The 19,752-nt window shown below is 40.1% G+C and overlaps 3 protein-coding genes and 1 long non-coding RNA gene across 12 annotated transcripts; 1 reads left to right on the top strand and 3 right to left on the bottom strand.

The window, feature by feature from the left end:
• Nucleotides 1-501: 501 nt before the first annotated feature.
• kctd6b (potassium channel tetramerization domain containing 6b) lies at nt 502-3,525 on the bottom strand. Of its 2 annotated transcripts, XM_068328934.1 has the most exons (3): nt 3,303-3,525; nt 2,400-2,443; nt 502-2,070 (listed from the first exon to the last, which is right to left on the bottom strand). In XM_068328934.1, exons 1-3 carry the CDS (start codon nt 3,523-3,525, stop codon nt 1,384-1,386), a joined length of 954 nt encoding a protein of 317 aa, XP_068185035.1. In that variant the 3' UTR covers nt 502-1,383. The 2 variants fall into 2 exon arrangements, with proteins under 2 accessions (XP_068185035.1, XP_068185044.1); XM_068328943.1 differs by lacking the exon at nt 2,400-2,443 and having other exon boundaries at nt 505-2,070; nt 3,303-3,490.
• Nucleotides 3,526-3,703: 178 nt separating this feature from the next.
• Nucleotides 3,704-8,670, bottom strand: abhd6b (abhydrolase domain containing 6, acylglycerol lipase b). 3 transcript variants are annotated; one of them, XM_068328884.1, is made up of 8 exons: nt 6,754-8,670; nt 6,323-6,479; nt 5,744-5,857; nt 5,533-5,665; nt 4,470-4,627; nt 4,301-4,355; nt 4,115-4,215; nt 3,704-3,886 (listed from the first exon to the last, which is right to left on the bottom strand). In XM_068328884.1, exons 1-8 carry the CDS (start codon nt 6,876-6,878, stop codon nt 3,707-3,709), a joined length of 1,023 nt encoding a protein of 340 aa, XP_068184985.1. In that variant the 5' UTR covers nt 6,879-8,670; the 3' UTR covers nt 3,704-3,706. The 3 variants fall into 3 exon arrangements, with proteins under 3 accessions (XP_068184985.1, XP_068184976.1, XP_068184967.1); XM_068328875.1 differs by having other exon boundaries at nt 5,533-5,857; nt 6,754-6,885; nt 7,036-8,670; XM_068328866.1 differs by having other exon boundaries at nt 5,533-5,857.
• LOC137604822 (uncharacterized) lies at nt 4,655-11,105 on the top strand. Of its 2 annotated transcripts, none has more exons than XR_011037671.1 (4): nt 4,655-5,068; nt 5,512-5,675; nt 6,411-6,544; nt 10,985-11,105. It is a non-coding gene; the product is annotated as an uncharacterized lncRNA (long non-coding RNA). The 2 variants fall into 2 exon arrangements; XR_011037670.1 differs by having other exon boundaries at nt 5,408-5,675.
• Nucleotides 9,122-19,678, bottom strand: slmapb (sarcolemma associated protein b). 5 transcript variants are annotated; one of them, XM_068328837.1, is made up of 12 exons: nt 19,548-19,675; nt 16,772-16,898; nt 16,452-16,655; nt 16,106-16,165; nt 14,180-14,308; nt 13,998-14,072; nt 13,621-13,923; nt 13,111-13,381; nt 12,849-13,020; nt 11,823-11,957; nt 10,977-11,072; nt 9,122-10,942 (listed from the first exon to the last, which is right to left on the bottom strand). In XM_068328837.1, the coding sequence occupies exons 4-11, from the start codon at nt 16,155-16,157 to the stop codon at nt 10,995-10,997; spliced, it is 1,215 nt and encodes a 404-aa protein (XP_068184938.1). In that variant the 5' UTR covers nt 16,158-16,165; nt 16,452-16,655; nt 16,772-16,898; nt 19,548-19,675; the 3' UTR covers nt 9,122-10,942; nt 10,977-10,994. The 5 variants fall into 5 exon arrangements, with proteins under 5 accessions (XP_068184938.1, XP_068184930.1, XP_068184903.1 ...); XM_068328802.1 differs by adding an exon at nt 11,434-11,521 and having other exon boundaries at nt 9,179-11,072; XM_068328829.1 differs by having other exon boundaries at nt 9,125-11,072.
• Nucleotides 19,679-19,752: the final 74 nt, after the last annotated feature.

Genomic DNA, 19,752 nt, shown 5'->3' with positions numbered 1-19,752 from the left:
GTGGGAACTCAAATCGAACGCTCCCAACAATGTCGTCACTTCCGGTTGTGTTACCTAAGCATACAGTACTGCTCTGTGTGGGTTTCCTCTGTCGGATCATAAAATGGAACTTACCGAGAATGATGCAACCTTCAAGTACCACGAATATTACGTCTTATAATATTAATATTTATATTTAAGTGCGCATATTAGTGAAATAACGTTTGATGGTATTTTTCTCAATTACATATGCATTTCAAATGAAATTTATATTGTTCTTTTGAGCGTAAATGTCTTTTAAAATATAATTTAAAAATATAATTACTGCATATTTTATCAAAATTAAGCAGTAATGATTATGCATGAAAAAATACCATGCATTTTTGTTGATTTGGAGTCAGGTAAATTATTAAAGCTCAATCTAAAAATGTGCTAGATACAAGTAATAATTTTTTTTAACTGAAGTTTTAATTTTAATTTCCAACTTGAAACAGCAATGTTGTGATGAGGGACCTGTAACTTTGCAGATGCAAGGCTGACTTAATAGGTGGAAAGTCACCAAATGAATAATAAACACAGTAACACAAAAAAAAAAATTAAGCACTGAAAAGTTAATACCATAAAGCAAAATAAAAGACAAATACACAGTTTATTTTGGCTGGAATGAACAAACACATCACTGTTGATATGAACTCAAGTGTAAGTCTGACATAACATTACAAAGCACACTGTAAATATATATACATACACAAGACGCTCTGACACATGCAACGACCACTGGGGTGTTAAGAAACAGAACCATACAAGGAGATACTAGAGACCTAGACAGCTAAATTTAAGCTCTACTGTAAACTCACCAGCTGGAAATTGGGGGAAAAAATATTTTTAAGTACATTAAGACATTGCAATCTAAAAAGGTAAGATTTGATCATGTAGCCTCAAAATCACTGCTACATGCTTACAATCATTTTATTACTGATTTGGAAGTAAACAGATACAGGCATCGTAACATTATTAAAGAAAAAAACTACTTTGCACACATTTTTATTGTAAATTTGGTATAATTCAGTGCCAATCCTTGCAAATAACAAAAAAGTTTATTACTATTATTATGCATTTTAAGGAATGTTTTGCTTTGGGGACATCAGCCTCAATAAAACATTTCCTTTTGGATATGGGGTGGTGGACCAACAGTATTACACAAAAACAAAACTGAAAGCCACGAAATGAAAAAAATTACGGATTCACATTTTCATCTATACTTCTAATCTGCATGACTGATCAAAAGGGAGAACATTATTAGCAATACATTCCTGAAACAGGCCAATTTAATAAGTTTCTTTTGTTTGTGTAATATGAAAACCAATTAATCATGGATGTCACCTACAACAGCTGTGTGAAAACTCAGTCTTCAACTTTCAGAGCTGGTCTGCAAAAAGTCCAATGATGCTCCACTGTGTTCTCATTTGCGCGCTCACTCATGTGGTGCACACGCGTGTTGCGAATGGTGAAACCTTGCTTCATTATGTAGTCCATGAGATGAACCCTGAGGGACACCTCTTGATGGTAGTCACATGGTCCAAAGGTGAATGACACCTGGCAGTCTCTGGTGTCCATCATGTGTTTGTTCCACTTGGTGAAGTTGTTGGAAATTCCTTCCAGCAGGCCGTGAACCTTTGTAGTTATTGTTAGCTGTGTGATGATGACAGCCACTGGGTTTGAATATTTAGACAGTTTCCGAGTGCTTGAGAGCTCCACCACCTGCTCAAAGATGTGAGGGGGGTACAGCGGCTTGGGATCATTCAAGCACTGGATCAGAGGTTCGATCTGGTAGAAGTCTGCCTCCTTCCTTAGAAGGTCTGTCTCGGTGAAGTCCATCGGAAGGGTGAGCTCAGATGTCCGCAGAAAGTTCAGGATGTACCGGAAAAGGGTTCCATCGCGATCAATGAAATAGTTCCCTTGGGAATCACGAGTCGTGGGGAAATCTCCCCGGAACATGGCACCTAGCATGGAGTCTGGGTAACGCTGCAGGGTGGATAAACTGGTGGTGTACAGGTGACCTCCCACATTCAGGGTAACAGGAGTAGTCATCTAGAGCATAGAGACACAAAATGTGATAAGAATAACATGCTTATGTCTAATTAGAATAAGTTATCATCATATAGTTCTCTCTAAAACTAAAATAAATGGTGAGCACAGTACATTAGAACCGCAAACAAAAGCTGAATCCACATGTGTCTTAAACATAATAACTCTTCACTAGAATTTACTGCAGAGATGTTGCATTTGACTGATTTAATGTCTCAATGCTCGATGTAAATTTTGCTGGCGACAAATTGAATTAAAAATTAAAAACAGCCTCCATTTCTACTGATACTGGCATTATTCTTACTCTAGCCTGACTTGTATGCATCTCTTACCCTATGGCCCCAGTCTCCATTATCCATTTGTAGAACAAAACCCACTTGATCAGAAGCAAAAGCAAAACAGAAAGGGAACAGGTAAGGTTTCCATTACTTTCACAAATGAAAAACAGTCACATTCACATGAGCTGTGACACAGTTATGTAGAATATGAGTGATAAAATCAGAGATAAATCCAAAACTTGTGTGCGTACAGGATTAGTAGTCTGCTTTTGATCATACAATTTGAAATCAAAGTTAATTGAATTTACGTTTTGAAAACGTTGGATATTATACAAAATTCATCCAAAAAAACTGTTAAATAAAGAAAGTTAAACTCCTCAGATATCCATCTTCTTTAAAACACATTCTTATTCTCTTATTTCCAAGGTCAGTGTGAACTTTTGCGCATTCGGATCGGGGTCGATTCCCCCGCGTCGCGTTCAGTCCTGACGCCACTGGGCTTGAAAGTGAAACGTGACTCTCATGAATGAACGCAGGCATCGATTTACAGTCTGATGTAATTCCGTTTTACAGCAGAAACACAGCGTGTGGATGAAACACACGTCACGGAAGTGTTGGAAGCAGCTGGTGCGTCCAGCTTTGTCCCATCAAGGAGCGAACCTCACCGCTGGCTAGCGACATGATGTCGCCAGTACTAATAAAAAAAGTGTTTTTAAATAGAAAACTTTATCGAAATGAGTTGTAAATTCAACTTGGAATGTACAAGTCCAATTGGGTTGAATAAGCAGCGTGTTTACTCTGGTTGTGTAGCGCTATGTCCGAGCTAACGGCTATGTGGCATGCTAACATCATGCTAACAGGCTAACCATCCAGGACGCTGGATGTTCCGCTAATCCGCACACCGGGTGTCTCATAGGACTGTTGGGAAGTAACGTGGGTGTTAAAGTAAGTCATTACCAGCTCGCTTTCTTTCCGGTTTCTCCTCTTGGTTCCAAAACGACAGCCCGCGGCTACCATTTACCGCTCTGAGCCATACGGTCGCTGACGCTGACGCGCCGGGCAGCTGCGCTTTGGATGTGCGCTGCAGCAAAATTGCGCACAATGAGGATAAAGAAGGGAGGAGGTCCTGCTGCAACCACAGGCACCTCTGCATGAATGCATTCACACACCCAAACCACATGTGACGGAGCGTTTATTTACGTAATCTGGGTTGCATTTACAAATTAAAAGCATTTTTATTTCCTGTTCTTACTCTGGCACTACCGTTTCCCAGCTCTGTCATCTGCAGCCCGTCTTTACACAAAGAAAACGTGAATTGCATTGCAATTGCAAATGGAGTGAAAGGGTTAAAAGTCTTTGGCTCAGGAAGATTTCTTTGTGTCACCCCTGGCATCTTGCTGCAGGATAATGAACTCCAAGATGAGTTTGGCTGTCCGACAAGGCCTCTCCATTACAACAGAGTGTCCACAGTTTTCTAGCAGGTCAATCCTGCATCCAGGCACCATCTCTGAGATGACTGCAGCTCCAGAGACATCCACCACCTGGTCAAACATGGGACATGCAGATAGAGTTTCAGCAAAATGAGTCATCTCACATTTTATTGCTTGTTTTGCAAAATACTCTTATGCTTTTGCTTCTAAGTGCATGGGTGTAATGGTTCTTGCAGAGATGTAAACAGTTGCATTTGAGGTGCAAGTTTCACCAAATTCCTCCAGAAGAAAAATCTGACAGGTCTCCGTGTGTGTCATTTGTGTAATGCTATACATTACCTGGTCTTGTTTGCCCCATATTACTTGTAAAGGTGCAGTGATCAGGTGTAAATGCTGTTGTAATGCATATCTTGATTTCTCACTGACAATCTCCATAAACACTGACAGAAAAAGAGACGCCATTAGTGGTGCATCAGAATATTCTAATGCTTAGGAGCAAAATGTCTCCAAACACAATGTACTAACCTTCCTGGTAAAATGTGTTGTGAGGTTGTCGAACATCTACCAGTCCCTGAAGAATCTAACCAAAGAAAGGAAAAAAATCAGTTTCTGCAAAATAAAGTTGCTTTATGGAATTAGTTCAGTGTATTACAAGTACACACAAGATGAATTCCATAAGTTTTATGGACCTGACCTGCTGAGGGATCTTAAAGCGAACATGTGAACAAAGTCTGAACATGTCCTCCATCTCCTCAGGTGTTGTAGGGATTAGTGGGATGGTTAATGTATAATTGCTCTGCTCCAGGTCCTGTAGATGATTATCAAATTTGGTCTCGTGTGGGTGTTTGATACCTGCAGGATAAAATTTGGGGGTTTTTAATCAGAAAGTGATGACATGAGTATTAACAAACTCAGATTTTGACTGGAACAATAAACGCTAGTAACCAGATAAAATGAGAGAAATAACAGATGAATGGTTTGGTTTGAGTCCTACTCTGTGTGAATAATTTTATTTCTTTCCAATGTTTCTTTTTATTACAGTCATTCGATGAATTAGGAAAACTTGCATGAGGAACTATTGGTGATAAGAATCTAAGCATCAAAGGTCAAAATATCCACTTGTAGTTCCTTGCATGGAAATGCTGCATCCTACATTTCCCATAATGCAATTCAGAATCTCCCTCCTTCCTGGTAAATAGAGAATGATTCAACTTTGCTTCTGGCAAACCCAAGTCTGTGCACTTATGGGAAGAGAGGAGCCTCCCCAGACTTCTATTTCTGCCACAAACGCAAGTAAATAAAGTTAAGATACGACTTGTGTGAGAGGTCAAATGTCTTGAAGTGTTTTTCACAAGTCTGCTTGCCTTTATTAATCAGAAATCAAATGGAAAATAATTTTATTTCTATATTTTAGTGAAATGCTTTCAGGGAATGATTTATGAGCACACGTAGTTCGCTACCAAACATTTTATTTAACAAGCAAAGACAGATCTAGTTTCAATGTAGAGGATGTATTGCAGTCTGTCAGTTTAATAATGTTAGCTTCTTCAACAGACTCTATTACCTGCATTCTATTTGATATGTCATAAACTCACTCCTCTTTCTAACTTTCCATTACTGTGATCTCATCAGGATAATTGCCTCCAACCCCCCATCTCCACTGAAAACATGAGAGTTTACTCATTTCTACATCTAAATTTAGACCTGGTAAAACAAATGTTTTCTTATTAATGCAGTACACTGACACATTGACTGACCATCTGGACAAATAAGAGTCATGCCACAGATCTCTGAAGGGTAGCAGGCTGCGTAAACCCCAGCTACATTCCCCCCCATGGCGGTTCCGACCAGATGGAAAGGCTTCCTGTTCAAACCGATGGTTTCCACAAACTGAGAAGAAGTGAGGACAAAAGTGGACTTTAATGGGATAATTTCTGTACATATTAAAATGTTCTGTCCTCTACGTACCTGATGGATCCGTCTGACTTGTCCCTCAATGGAGTAGTCATCTGTGTTGGTGCGTGTGGTCCCTTCATGACCAGGCATGTCCACACACACTATGTGCAGATGTTTGGGTAGATACTAGAACAATAAAGGAAGAAACATACAACTTTACTGAAATGAATTCTTGGAAGCCAAGAGTCTATAATGATTGGAATCATCCACACAATCAGAGACATTTTTCTTATGTTTTATATGGGAATTTTAATGTCACAGCTTTTGTAGCCTTAAAACTTTTGAATGTCTGTGGGAATTCCACATTCAGTTCATTTTTGTTTGAGAGTAGTTCACTAATTCAGATGTTTATGGACTCCATTTCCTGATCTAAACTGATCAAGCTGCTCAAACTACATCTGGGAAAGTCATATTGAAAACATGAATTCCACAGTCTGTTCTGAGATAATAAATGATTAACAGCTGACTTAGAAAATCCAAACCCTTTCAGCCTTTCTGTTCTTGTAATCCTTAAACTACTTGCACTTAAATGTCCTCAGTCTGGTTTTACATTAACATTAAGATTTACTCTTCGGTGCTGCGGGACCCGACCTTGACAACAGTGAGCCACGTGTCTTTGTGAGCGGAGAAGCCGTGCAGCATTAAAATGGAAGGTCTCATCCCAGGCTTTCCTCTGTAGGTGTAAGAGAAGCGATAGCCGCCGCAGTCTGCATAGCGCACCTGCAGGCCCAGAGTCCTCCTCCAGTACCTGAAGGCAGCATGGATAACATCACTCCGTTAATGAAGGGTGGTGAGCCGTTATAAGCTCACAAGGTTAGTACTAACGGGTAAGGAGGCCTCTGAGACACGTGTTTGTTAACAATGATCATATTAATCATTTAAAGGGAGATTCTTCACAAATATGTGTGTGATTTAAGAAAAATAAGATGTATTTTGATGAAAATCATGGTTTTGTTTTGTTTTTAGCTATTTCTTAACTGATTTATGTCATAAAACAAATAAATGGAGAGACTGGACCTTACCAGTAATAAACTTTAATTAGGGCTGCAGGCCAAAGGAGGACAGAAGCAACAAAGGCTAGAATGGGAATAGCTAGTGTCCCCCCAGCAATAATGAACAAGTTCACCACATTTAGATCAGCCGCCATGCTTTACCTGCAAAAACAACACATATCTAAGCATAGTACATCAGGGGGGAGGTAAATTCTGTGTGTGATAAAAACTAAAAAAATAATAATTCAGCAAAACAACTTATAAAACACCATCAAATGGCAGAAAATGTAGAAATAAAAAGTAAAAACTTACTTTTCAAATGATTATTTTCCTTGCTTCTTTTGTCACAGGCAGAGAGGCTGCAGAAATCTTTATTTGCACATGTTGAAAATATAAATAACTTAAATTTAAGATGAAAAAAAAAAGTCTTTGTGGAGTAGAGTTAGTCCTGTCAGATTATGTTTGCTCTGAATAAACTCATTGATTATTACTCATCACTGGGGGAGCCGGGCCACTCCGTTAGTCGGTCAGGCTTTTAAAGTGAACGCACACAACATGACAGCTGGACTCTTTAAAATAAAATAATAAAATACTGTATACCCCAGTGGTATGTGGATGTTCATAGAAGCAACTTCCAGATTAATAAATGAAATATGTGATTTTTACGTGAAACTAATTATTTAGTGATGGTTTTGAGTCAATCCTGATGGAACTCTCCTCCTGCAGTGTTTTACAGTTGGTCCAAAGGAGCTTTAGCAAATGGTTGATGTTCATTTTCTTTCTCATACACACACACATACATCCACATTCAATCTCCAGCATCAGCATCCAAAATTTTCCACTGGGTGTCATAAAGGAGGTTTGGTGTCAGCAGTGAGGATCTGAGGGGGTTTTAGCAGAGAGTACTGTGTGTGTCTGTATCAGGACATCCACCGTCTGAGTCTTCATCGTTTTGGGTTCAGCTGACAGCGAGGCTCTGGGAACAGACGTCTAATCCAGCTGTGGATTACTTGGTTTGACGTCTGTCGTAGATTTAGTGAGGTTTCCTTCACTGAAGTGAGGAAACAGAGCAGATGAAATCTCTCTGGTCTTAACATGAACACACTGCCCTCAAGAGGTGACACCGACTCGAGATGTTCTGGGTATCAAAATGTTCTTTAAAAGTCACGTGTTTATGATATATTTAGTGTATCTCAACATAAATCAAATCATTTTTTAAATTTTGGGGGAAAGGGGTGGAGGGGGTTTTAGCTAAAGATTCAGGAATATGGACAAATTTGTAAGATTTCTATGATGACAACCCGCAACAAACAAAACAAAAATAAAAGTACAGTTATTTTCCAGGAAATAGACCATTCATGGTTGGATCATGGATTTACATGGTAAGGTAATATTTGGCAGAATACAGGCTTAACCTTTCAGTGTCCTGATTAAGGTTGTTGGTTTTAATTACAATACTCATTCTGTGTAAAATGGACTTAAATGAGCAGCAATTAGAGCTGCATGTAGCCTGATATTACACAGTAGAAATGCCATCTAATTCAGCTGCTGCTCTGCTGCGTCCCTCTTCCACCACAGATGACCTACATACAAACTAGAGCAGAACAAATGGACAGGGCATCTCCAAAGGGATGCTCACCATGTGTGGGAATCATTCTCATTTGGGTGAATATGGTGGAGCTTGTCCTCAAATTGCTCACATGATGAGTGTATTTCCCAGGTTGCCTGAACTCTTTGTCACCTTGAATCCTGACAGTGTTGAATCAGGAAGACGGGGAACGACACAGCAAATATATCGCAGGAAAACTGAGAATCAGATGCATTATGATGGTTTCCAGTGGTTCCTCTGGAGCGCTGGCCTGATAATGAAATGTGTTCCTGCATGGCCCTGCAATCATTGTGGTCAGGCTGCTGAAAGGGTGTCACTGCAGTGCGTAACCCCATAATCTACCAGCAGATGCATGCCACCCACAGTCACATTAAATAAGAATAGAAACCCATCAAACCTTTGCTATCCAAACTGGATTGAAGGGTGGTCTTAAAAGAATGAATTGTCATGCAGGAACGGTAGTCGGAGTCAGTTTGATCAGTGGGTTTAAAGGTTTATGGGATGTCAATAAACAGCACAGTGAGGATTTTAGTATTTCAGCAAAAACAGATTAGCTCAATTCAAACAAACGAGGGGGTTACGCTTTATCACAGACCTAAAGTCACTTTGACTGAAGCCCAAAGCAATATAATGTAACCCTGATGACATCAAAACTAGTAAAATCAGTAGTTCCACAGCTACAGAAGACATTATACGTTAAATTTAAGGGTAAGCGTAAGGCTACTGTGAAATTTTACTATATTAAATCTATTTAATTTGGATACACTGAGGAAAAATAATGCAACAATATGTAAAGTGCCTCAGAGAAAATATTACCAGACATTTATGCTGTCACAAAATGTTTTTATGATTCATTAAAACTGAACCCCCCAAAACATTTTAATCACATCTAGTTTTCATTATGGATATTTTTCTAGAGCTGATTACTGAGTGAGGTTTTATTATTTCCCATGTTGATAAGAGCTACAACTTTCCTCTCAGTCCAGAAACGTGTGAACCTTTAGGTCTCATCCGTCAGAGAAAAACATCTTTCTGTGGTTCAGCAACTCCAATTGAGCAACGAGGGTCATTCTGTCATTTGCTCACCTGAGGAAACCTCAGCAAAGAAAACACAGCGTGCACTTCCTGATCCAGGATCAACCATCTATATTAAAGGAAGTTCATTAAAGGCAAATCAAACAAGGTTCATGAGTTACCAGGTAAAACAGGAAAAGTTATTTAGCTTCAGGGTGGAGGCAAAATAACTCAAAATATATTTCTATTCTGTGTTGAAAACAAATGATAAAGACAAATTACAAAGATCTGAACAGAGACATGTCATTCTGAAAAAAAATCCTGCAGTTGGATTATCTGGCTACTGCAGATTATCAAAAAACGTGATGGCTTCTATAACAGTCTGATTATGCAATGACACTTAGAGTGTGTTTGTGTTTAAGAACTTTAATTTTATTGACTCTTAACAAATTAGAGCACTTCATTCATAAATTTGAAACCAAAGACACAATAGAACTTTTTTCGTTTCCACAAAATATTTAGAATTATGTGACTATGGCTATGTGATTATGTGAGCAAATTATCATAAATACTGCAAATATGTTCATTTTCAATAAACAATAAAAATCACAGTGCATGCAAATGTAAAATCATGAGATAAGTCTTAATGTATTGTATATCAAATTTCCGTTTGAGCCTATTTAGCAGTTGAGAAAAATCCATTTCATGTTACACTGGATTCCTGTGATGACATGCAGTAAACACAACACTAAGCTTTAAGCATTTAAAGTATAGCGTCGTGTAATGCTGACTTGCCTTTATTCATTGCAACGGTTATGCAGACTGCGAACTAATAAAGAGATAATTGATGGATGATGCTGGGATGAGAGATACGTTTTCATTTCCTGCTCAGATACCTTCCCCAGGTGTCTCCAAAGTCCTGTAATATCTATGACCCTTCTGCACTATTTTTTGGTCCAACATAACGAAGCGTTTCCTCCAGCTTAAAATTGATTATACATCAATATCCTTATTGAGAAAATCTTTTAAAGTTCATAATGAATTTCAAGTGTTGTTTTTTTTCATACAATCCAAAACATCTAAGAAAATATCTAATATAAGAATTTCAGTGCTTCATACCTTATTCATGTCCATCATGATGTCCTGATATCTTGTTTTCTATTTGTGGGAATCATCATGCACTCAATCATTGGCTGTAGTATTGATATAATATTTATTATTCTGACATTTAGGGAGGTTTAAATTCCAGTGATCCACCTAAAACCTTTACATTCATTAATAAACCTAAAAATCATGATAGTAAACACGAAACAGCTGAAAATGCATTTCTTTTAAATAACAGAAATACAAACCAACTTATTCATTTGCACACAAAACTGACATTCTTTCATGAACCTCTCTGTCATCTAAAATAGAGTATCTTAAAACTTAAACAGGGTTTAGTATATGAGCCCTCCTCCGTAATAGTGCAGATATGATATGGGGGTAAAGAAATCTGATAACAAATATGGATGTGTGTGTGTGTGTGTGTGTGTGTGTGTGTGTGTGTGTGTGTGTGTGTGTGTGTGTGTGTGTGTGTGTGTGTGTGTGTGTGTGTGTGTGTGTGTGTGTGTGTGTGTGTGTGTGTGCGCATGAAAGCATGTTGTCCTCAGTTCCTGAAGAGCACAGCAGCCGTCACAGCAGTTAGAGCCACAGCGACCACCGGCCCCCAGATCATCCACGGCTTCTGAGAAAAAAAGAAGAAGCCATACCACAGAAATGGAAACATGAGCGTCACCCTCAGATATGATATGAAAATAGCCCCCCCCCCCCAGAAATTGCCAAAGCTTTGACAAGAGGCAGCTTGAGAGACCAATGCAGCGCACAGAGAATGTGTGTGCAGATAAAACAGAAAAACCAATCGGAAGCCGAGTGAGAGCGACAGTTGTTAAGCGTTAGCCAACCAGACACGACAAACAGATGCCAGATGTCTAATTAGAGAGGTTAGGTTAGAGATTTGGAACCCTGTCCCCGGATTAAATCATGCGATGGTCAAAAACACTGATGGAAATGAAGTGACGTGCCGACTCGGCAGGAGTAATGTGTACCTTACTACCACATTGCACCGAAGCACCAATACAGCAAAGCCAGGATAAGGCCGATGACTATGGCTTGAACAGGCAGCAATAGGGACGTCTACAGAAGGGAAGGTATATGATAGCAATCAACCCCAATGGGACATACTTTAGTTGGGTACAGCTTTTTTTTTAATAAACCACTCTGTCAATCATCTGAGTCTCTGATTGGTGTTCATACAGTCACACATGGCTGGAAGAGAGGATGAACCCAATGCTGCAGATGTTTCAAGATAAGAGACGGTGCCGTCTTTAAACTTGACAGCAAAATTTCCACACATCATCCACATCTTTGTTATTTATTCGATAAGCATCTACGATAAGCCGTTTCCTTTCTGTTAAGGAAATAAACAAATACTCACCTTGGTTCCTTTCTCCTGTAATTCCTTCACGTTGGCTTTGCAGTCCTCAAGTTCAGCCGTCAGAGACTGTTTTTCCTGTTCCGCCATCTCGTATCTTTCTTTCAGGTCCGACAGCTCCGTCTTAGCCTCCTCATACTAGAGAAACACATTTAGCATTTTTAATAAAAGTAACAGTAAAATAAATATTTGCATAACTTTCAATTCTGAATTTATTGATCCAAACGAGTCCCTGGTGGGTTTTGTTTTTTCCCGAGCAGGGCTTCACAGTATGAGCTCAACATAAAATGAAAATGTATTTGCATTCCTTTCTCTTCTCACTGCCACTCCCCCCAGGAAAAACATAACCGATTCATATGGTGCGAATACATTTAAGAAAAGTTTTCCTTCACGGGGTTGTGCTCTGAACGCCTGCCAACTCGCCGTCATCTATCACTGAGCTGTCATCTTCCTGTTCTCTCTATGTGCTCAGTCTTGTATGTCAGCATACTGCACAACGATACCGGATGTAATGGGTATTTTTAGCTGATGCGTTCATCATATTGTGCATTTGGGATTTACTATATTTTTATTCTAACCCACTAAACATAAACGGCAATAAGAGTGGAAGAACATGAGATGTTGGTCATTTCCTTTTTGATTCAGATGGGAATAACTTTCTCCACGCAGCATTTTGACTGATTATAAGACATGATTATAAGTCATGTGAATAAGTTTACTGGTTAACTAGGTATGACAGATATATGCATGTACTTACATTGATGTGTCACACCTGGTATGCTTAGGTATTTGTTCTACATATACCTTGAAGACGTATATGTGGAACATATATGTCGTAAAGCCTTAAACGAAGGAGGCAGAAACACTTACAAAGGAACGGAATGTTCAGTTACAGGAAGGAAATATGTGATTGTGTGAATCGGGTGTGAGGGTAGACGTTTTATCCTCCCTGGGAGTGATTCCCAGCCCTGATTTTAAGACACTCTTAAGACACTAATCACTCCGTTTTTGTCCAATTTGATCACATGCCTCCTTTTGCATAGTCTCGCTGCGGCTGTCTGCTTCGTCCAGTTGGGTTTGCAGCTTGGTGCTATCCTGCTGGTTCTGGAGCTGCAGCGCCGCCATCCTCTTCTCCAACTCCTGTTGGGATCTCTCCAGGGCTTTGACACTGTTGCTCAGCTCAATGTTCTGGGCACACGAACTAATCAACACAAAATGAGACTGAGATGAACCAGTTAAGTCTCATAAAAAAGAAGCGAGCATGCATACGAGGTGGAGATGCGTATCTGACCTCACAAAGTCCTTCTCCAACTGCTTGTGTTTCTGCAGAACCTCATCCTTCTCAGACCGCAGCGCTGCATATTCGCTCTGCAGGCTTCCCTTCTCTCTCTGGTGAATTTTCAACACTTCCTCCTTGTCGGCCCTGAGAGAAGCGCACTCCGTTTGCAGGCTGTTCCGTTCCCTCTGGTGGGCATTGATAATGTCTTGTTTTTCAGACTGCAGGATGGAACACTCCTTCTGAAGGCCGTTACACTCCATCTGCATGGACTGCAGCTCGCTGGCTGTGAAAAAAGGTTGTTTTTTTGAAAGGCTTAAAAGCTTTTAGATGAAGTGCAGGTTTAAAGTAAAGCTCATATCTACTGAGGTGAGTGCACATTTGAGTATACTGACACATCATTTCTCTTAATGAGGGGGGGAAGATTCATTCATTCATCATCAAACCCACTTCTGCCCAAGCCGGTCGTGGTGGTGGAAAATAATGGAGCCATATTTCACACCTTTGTCTGTCTCATGTAATAACCTTGTATTTCAGCTGTTTTCTGCCACTGCTTGCTCTGCTGTTCAAGGTCTCGCTGCAGGTTGTCGATCTCGCGCTCGTATTTGTTCGCAGTCTGACGCCATTTGTCCACGTCCTTCGATGCCGTCGACAGGTTCGTCTGAATGGCGGCGACCTCGTGACCCCTCTCCTCAGCGGCGACCTCCAGGGCCCGTTTCAGCGCCTTCGCCTCGTCCCGTGCGCCCTGCAGCTCGTCGTGTGACCCGGAGGAGAGATCCAGCTGCTCTCTGAGAATCACCATCTCATCGTGGAGCTGTCGCAGCTGACCTGTCGGAGCCACAAACCGCGTTAAAAAAAAAAGGAGATAATTCTGGTGGGATTGACAAAAACTGAGGATGAACCTTGAAGAAGTTTGATCTGTTTTGCAGATTCATCAGCTTGGTGTTTATTTTCATTTCTCTCTTCTTCAAGGATACCTGTGAAATAAAATGACGTTTATTTCATGTATATGTGGTTGTTTATGTATGTGCAACATTTTGGAAGAGATCAGTGTGTGTCTGACATCACAAATTAGGGTTTTTACCTTGCAGCTCCATGCATTTGTGCTTCTCAGTATTCGCAAACTCCTGGGCTTCTCGAAGTTCCTCATTCAAACGCTTGATCAATTTTTCTGAATCACTAGAGGACCCCATGTTTGACCTGGTCAGGTCATCTGACGGGGAAACAAATAACATCAGAAATCCATATTCAGATTAGACTAAACAGTATTAACCAGCTGTAAGGGTTCATATTAGCCGTTGGAATTTAAAGGTTAAACTGACAGCAATTCAACACCTAAATATAGATGATGGTTCCAGAAAAGTTCCACCATGTTTAAAGATGCCTGACACACCGGTTGATTTCCCAGGACATTAAAATGGGACTATTACATAAACTAATTGATAACCCAAAAATAGAGTTTGAATTTCCTATCCAGCGTTCATGACATATTCTCCATTAACCCAGCAGGTCTCTGGCACGTCCACCCTGCCTGTTAGCAGCTTGTTGCTGCACACAATGCACAAAGGGAACGGTCCACCCGCGGTTGTCAAGGCCCTGTTGTGTTTCCCAGAGGTGGAAACAAACCCCACATATTTTTGGGCTTTGCAAAGCACACTGAATAACTCTGTCGCCTAATCTAACATGGCTAGAAAAGGAGATGACCTCATAGCAGACGGAGGTTTTTGGCCTCAGGACAGGTCAAGCATGTGGGCCATAAATGGACACATTAGAAGGCCGGGACTGTCGTGAAAAACCCTGCATTTGTTGTGAAAACCGTGACATCATTGTGTGTGTCATCCACGGTCGTGTAAACACACAGGTTTTGGTATTAATAGCACGACGAGACGGCCTTGATGGACGCCTGTGAAAATGAAGAGAAGACTGGAGGCTGGTGGCGCCCTCTGGTCACATGACCGCCTTGCTCGGCCAGACAAAAGAGGGATGGGTGACACTCCACTCTGTGTGTGTGTGTGTGTGTGTGTGCGTGTGTGTGTGTTCATGCATGCATATGCATGAGTGACAGTCGGAATGTGTGGGGGCTCCCTGTAAGTAGGTTTGGGTTTGTTTGAGTAAATTAATGTTCTCTGGGGAGCATTAGATAATTTCAACTGATATATCGTCTTTAGTAAGATTTATTACATCCATTATATCTTAATGTCAGAGGCTGATATCTAACAGTAATAAAAGGATTAGTCTACATCCCAAAATACTTCTGACTAGTGGGGATATTGGGCATCATACCGCCTCAAGTGACGCCAGAAAAAAATGTAGGAGAAAGTCTTTTTTTAGCTCGAGTGCTGAAGGCAGGAGCCGTCATGCTCTATCTTTCCTCGCTGCTGGGTTCCCTCCCCATGAGTGTGACGTTCTTTAACTGAATCAGGGTTAGCACTGCTGCCTACAGTAGTCAAGAGAATCTGCTGATCTCACTGCCCGGGCGGATTTTAATTTACACCCACAGAATGTTCCTTATATGGCCAAATGTGAGGAATATCCTCACTACTTTGAAAAAGCATGAGACGCCGTTGTCAGGATGAACGGTTTGCTTGGTGCTGCTTATATGCTGCGCAGTGTGGCGTCACTGATTCAGTCATCATGCAAAATTGATTCACTCAGTCCTAAGTTTGCACATGGAAACCCCTGCAATCCATTTGGTACAGCCCAAACTGCACTAACACACCTGAGTCAGCTGAGGTGCTATATGTGTACATTAGTGGCATCAGAAACATTTAAATCAAATCCATCATCAGCAATCACAATAAACTATTTGGCTGTTGTGACTATAGATGCTCCTCTTAAGAGAGAGAGTCACACACACACACACACACACACACACACTTCTCTCTCCTCACGCTGAGTTAGTAAAATATGCTTTGTCACGTTAGAGTCATGAACAGCAAAACGATGTCAAGTCATTCACTTCATTTCTGTGTGTCCATGTTTCCATATAACAGTAAAGCAGCCGGGTTACCTTTAATGACTGACACATTATTCAGGGGATCACTGAGCTCTTTCTCATCCATTTACTTGTCTGGAAAGAAAAGTATAACTACAAATCAAGTGAACAGACAAAGAAATACATCACAAAATAAAGAGTAAATAATGAGAGATTTAAATAAATATCTTAGCTGGCTTGCTCTTCTTAGAATAAAAGTATTTATAAAGGTAAACGTTAAAAAAAAAAGAGTCTATCTATGACACTTGTATTTGTGGAGGAGGCAGCTGAATAGTTGATGCAAAATTCCCTTTTTAGGATTAAGTTACACAAATAAATGTACAGTCAGAAGATTACAAATTCAACTTGGTAAAAGTATTACCTTAGATGATCCCGGAGCTTTAGTACTAATGTGCTGAGGCTACAGCGGTCCCTGACATGAAGAGCCTTTCTCCAACTGTCAGATTTTTTCAGATGTGGAACGGAACAGTCCAAGCAGTAGGAGAGGGGGGCGCTGAGGGGACGGTAGACGACGTATACGGGATCATCCTGCGACGTCTGAACCGACACGGGTGACAGGAAACATCTAAATGAGGTGAGAAGACGAGTGTGACTGAATGTGGTTAAAACGCTCCCCCTGATGCAGGATGGATGACCGGTTTCTAAAGTAGGACCCCCCCGTTTTGTGGCGGAAGTCTGCACCCTCTCAGCTGTAGGTCATGTATCTGACTGGGGCATCACCGAAGCTGCAGCTGCTGCCTGACACAGAGGGGTTTTGTTCAGGGAGCCCAGCCTCCCCCCTGGACAGTTGGTACTGATGTGGAAAAACCTGCAGGATGGAGGAGAACCAGAGAAAGTCTGCAGACGCTGCACCCACATCCATATCACCCCTTATTAAATTACTGGACGTAAATGTCATCCTAAAGGGTCAAGTTATCCTGTAACCATTACATGAATGAGGCATATTATCAATCTCTTTTATAGTTAAGCTAGCTTGACTTTTATTGGACTGTAAAGTTCAACAGCAACTTCAGCATATTTTGACTTGTCAGGTTGAGATTAAATCAGTGCAATCAAAGAAAGCAGTGCCCCGGCCTTGAAAAGCATTCCTCCGTTATATTTCATTACTTAATGTGCATGAAAGCAATTACATGTTAAACCAAAAAAATTAGACATCAAAGAAATAAATTGCATTAAAATTTAGCTGAATCACATGGAGGTCATGATTTTTAAGATATTACTTATTCTTCATTCTGCATATTGAGACCAAATGAATGAATAGTCCTAATCAAAGTGGAACACCTGGCAACACCACACTCTATCACTAATGGTGATATGTATTAGTATAATACTGATACCACAGGATCAATGGTTCAAATATGAGCAGCCCTTGTGTCAACCATTTTTCCAGATCAGCGATTGCCTAATCTTATATCACACAGAGTGCTTGATAATGACGCGCTTCACCCTGCTCAGTGCAAACTGGCTGGTCAATGTTCAGAGGAGAATGTGACTCAGCTATCTGCAAAGATCTCAATTATAGCTGACAGTTTATAGAGCCTGCAGTGATATTAACTTCACACGTTCTGTGAGAAAAGCTAAAATGCTGTCAGTTTGCAGCGAGCAAACAACAAGGTAGTTAAGTGTTAAACATTGTAATTGCTGATTTTATTCAAATTTTGTTAAATACAAGTAGTTATATTAGACGTTTGAGTGAAATGGAAGATCTGGGTTTCTTAATGACTTTGAATTTTACAAAGCAAGACCACGGTTTGCAGGGTAAGCTAGAAATTATGTAAAGATGTATAAACTAAAGTACTGATCATTGACAGCTGTCAATTATCAACCATTTCTATTGTCTGCTTTATTTTCTATTAAATTTACAATGTTTACTAACTGGATCTTCCCACCAATGAGAATACTAAATCTCCTGTGAAGGAGATAAGGAGGCTCAAAAAGCAAGCAACATCTGTTCTTGACACAGAGAAGTGCAGAGAGAATCCACTTTACATGAAGACCTGAACCATTTGACCCCCCCTTTACTAACACGAAGCCCTGCAGCACCACTTTATTAGTTACATTTAGCTCTAACTAATTCGGTTTAATATCACAGTCCTTCAAATAATCCTTTATTTAGTTTGTAATGCAAAAGCTTGATTGAAAGTGTTCAAGACTAAGCAGCTGATTCAACATAATGATAATTTCTCGCACGGCTATGAAATGCATTGGTTTTATCTGTGCAACTCACGAACAAGAAGCTGAGTATAAACTTGTTTGGCTGGAAGTCAGTGTGTGTTTTTAAATGTTGTGTATGTGCAAATTCCTATAAAGGTTTCCAAAACAATCACGACTACGCAAGCAGAGACCATTGGCATCAATGATAGGCTGGTAGAGGCCAAAACAATCACAACTCACCTGAGGCCCCACAGGCTTCAAGCCTAACACCAGGTGTGTGCGTGTGTGTGTGTGTGTGTGTGTGTGTGTCTAAGGGCCTGTACCTATATACACACTATATTGTCTGCTCTATATGTGTGTGTGAAAATAGGCTGCAGTGCGCTGATGTGATGAGTGGGTGGTATCCAGTGACACCATGACAAATATTATGCTTGCACTTGGACAATAGATGCGGCGGGTTTAGTTTTATGAGGTTTGCATTCTGTTAACCCATCATTAGTCTTGGCAGGTGTTTCAGGGAACTGACTGATAAACAGCAAACTGAAAATCTGTCAGATGTCAGGATTATAACCTGTAAACTCATATTGTTCTTCCAATGTTTCAAGTCCTCAGGGTAGACAGATATGTACTTTAATAATCCCGAAAGTGTGTGCACAAATTTTTATGAGGCTTGCATTCTGTTTTTGTTTTGTGTATCTAGTTTTGTTCCAATTAAATTAAAACATCCATTGAAATGTAATATTCATGTCTTGTTACACTTTTTTGGAGATGTTGATTTATCCTAACATTATCATCATTTCGGATGATAATATTTTTAATAAATGTGCATGTATTGCAGTGTTCTTTTATTGATATTAGCTAATAAAAGATGAACTTAAACTACACAACATGAAATGTTGAATGAAGAGAAACAGAAATATTTAAAGTTGTCACTGGACGTTAACCCAAAGAAACCAAATCCCAGTCAGGATGTACAAACATTTAAGAAAAAGCATTTAATAAAATAAAGAGCAAAAGACACCACTGTAGTTATTTCTTGTGTGAATAACGTTCTGCAAAAGATATCACACAAATCTGCTCCTGTGAGGAAATAGACATTTGGAACCACAGAAACAGAACAAAAGAAATTAGACAAAAAAAATCATAAATAGCAAAAGGAACCACAACAGTTCTTGGTTACTGTTTGTGGAAAGTTTTGTGAGATATTTTTAAGCAGTTTTTGAGTTCTACTTGGACACATCCTCCCTTACTTCCTCATTAAATACCAGCTACTTGTTATTTACTCATCTGTTGTTTTACTTACTGTTCATGGCAGCTTTCAGCGTCAACTGTGACTTTTAAATGATTTCAACTGACTTATCCTGCAGCAAAACAGCTCCAACTATTCACACCGTGTGCGCTCCGGGGCGGACAGACCGAAACCCGCTAATGAAATGACGTTGTGCGCTAATTGCGCGCAGGAGGAGCAACTTAGACAAAGTTAGCCGCCCCTAGCTGGTTAGCACACG

The sequence above is a fragment of the Antennarius striatus genome, chromosome 2, assembly GCF_040054535.1.
Source record: "Antennarius striatus isolate MH-2024 chromosome 2, ASM4005453v1, whole genome shotgun sequence".
Taxonomy (NCBI): Eukaryota; Metazoa; Chordata; class Actinopteri; order Lophiiformes; family Antennariidae; genus Antennarius; species Antennarius striatus.
The sequence above is the reverse complement of the archived record's forward strand: the minus strand, read 5'-3'. Positions and strand labels throughout refer to the sequence as shown.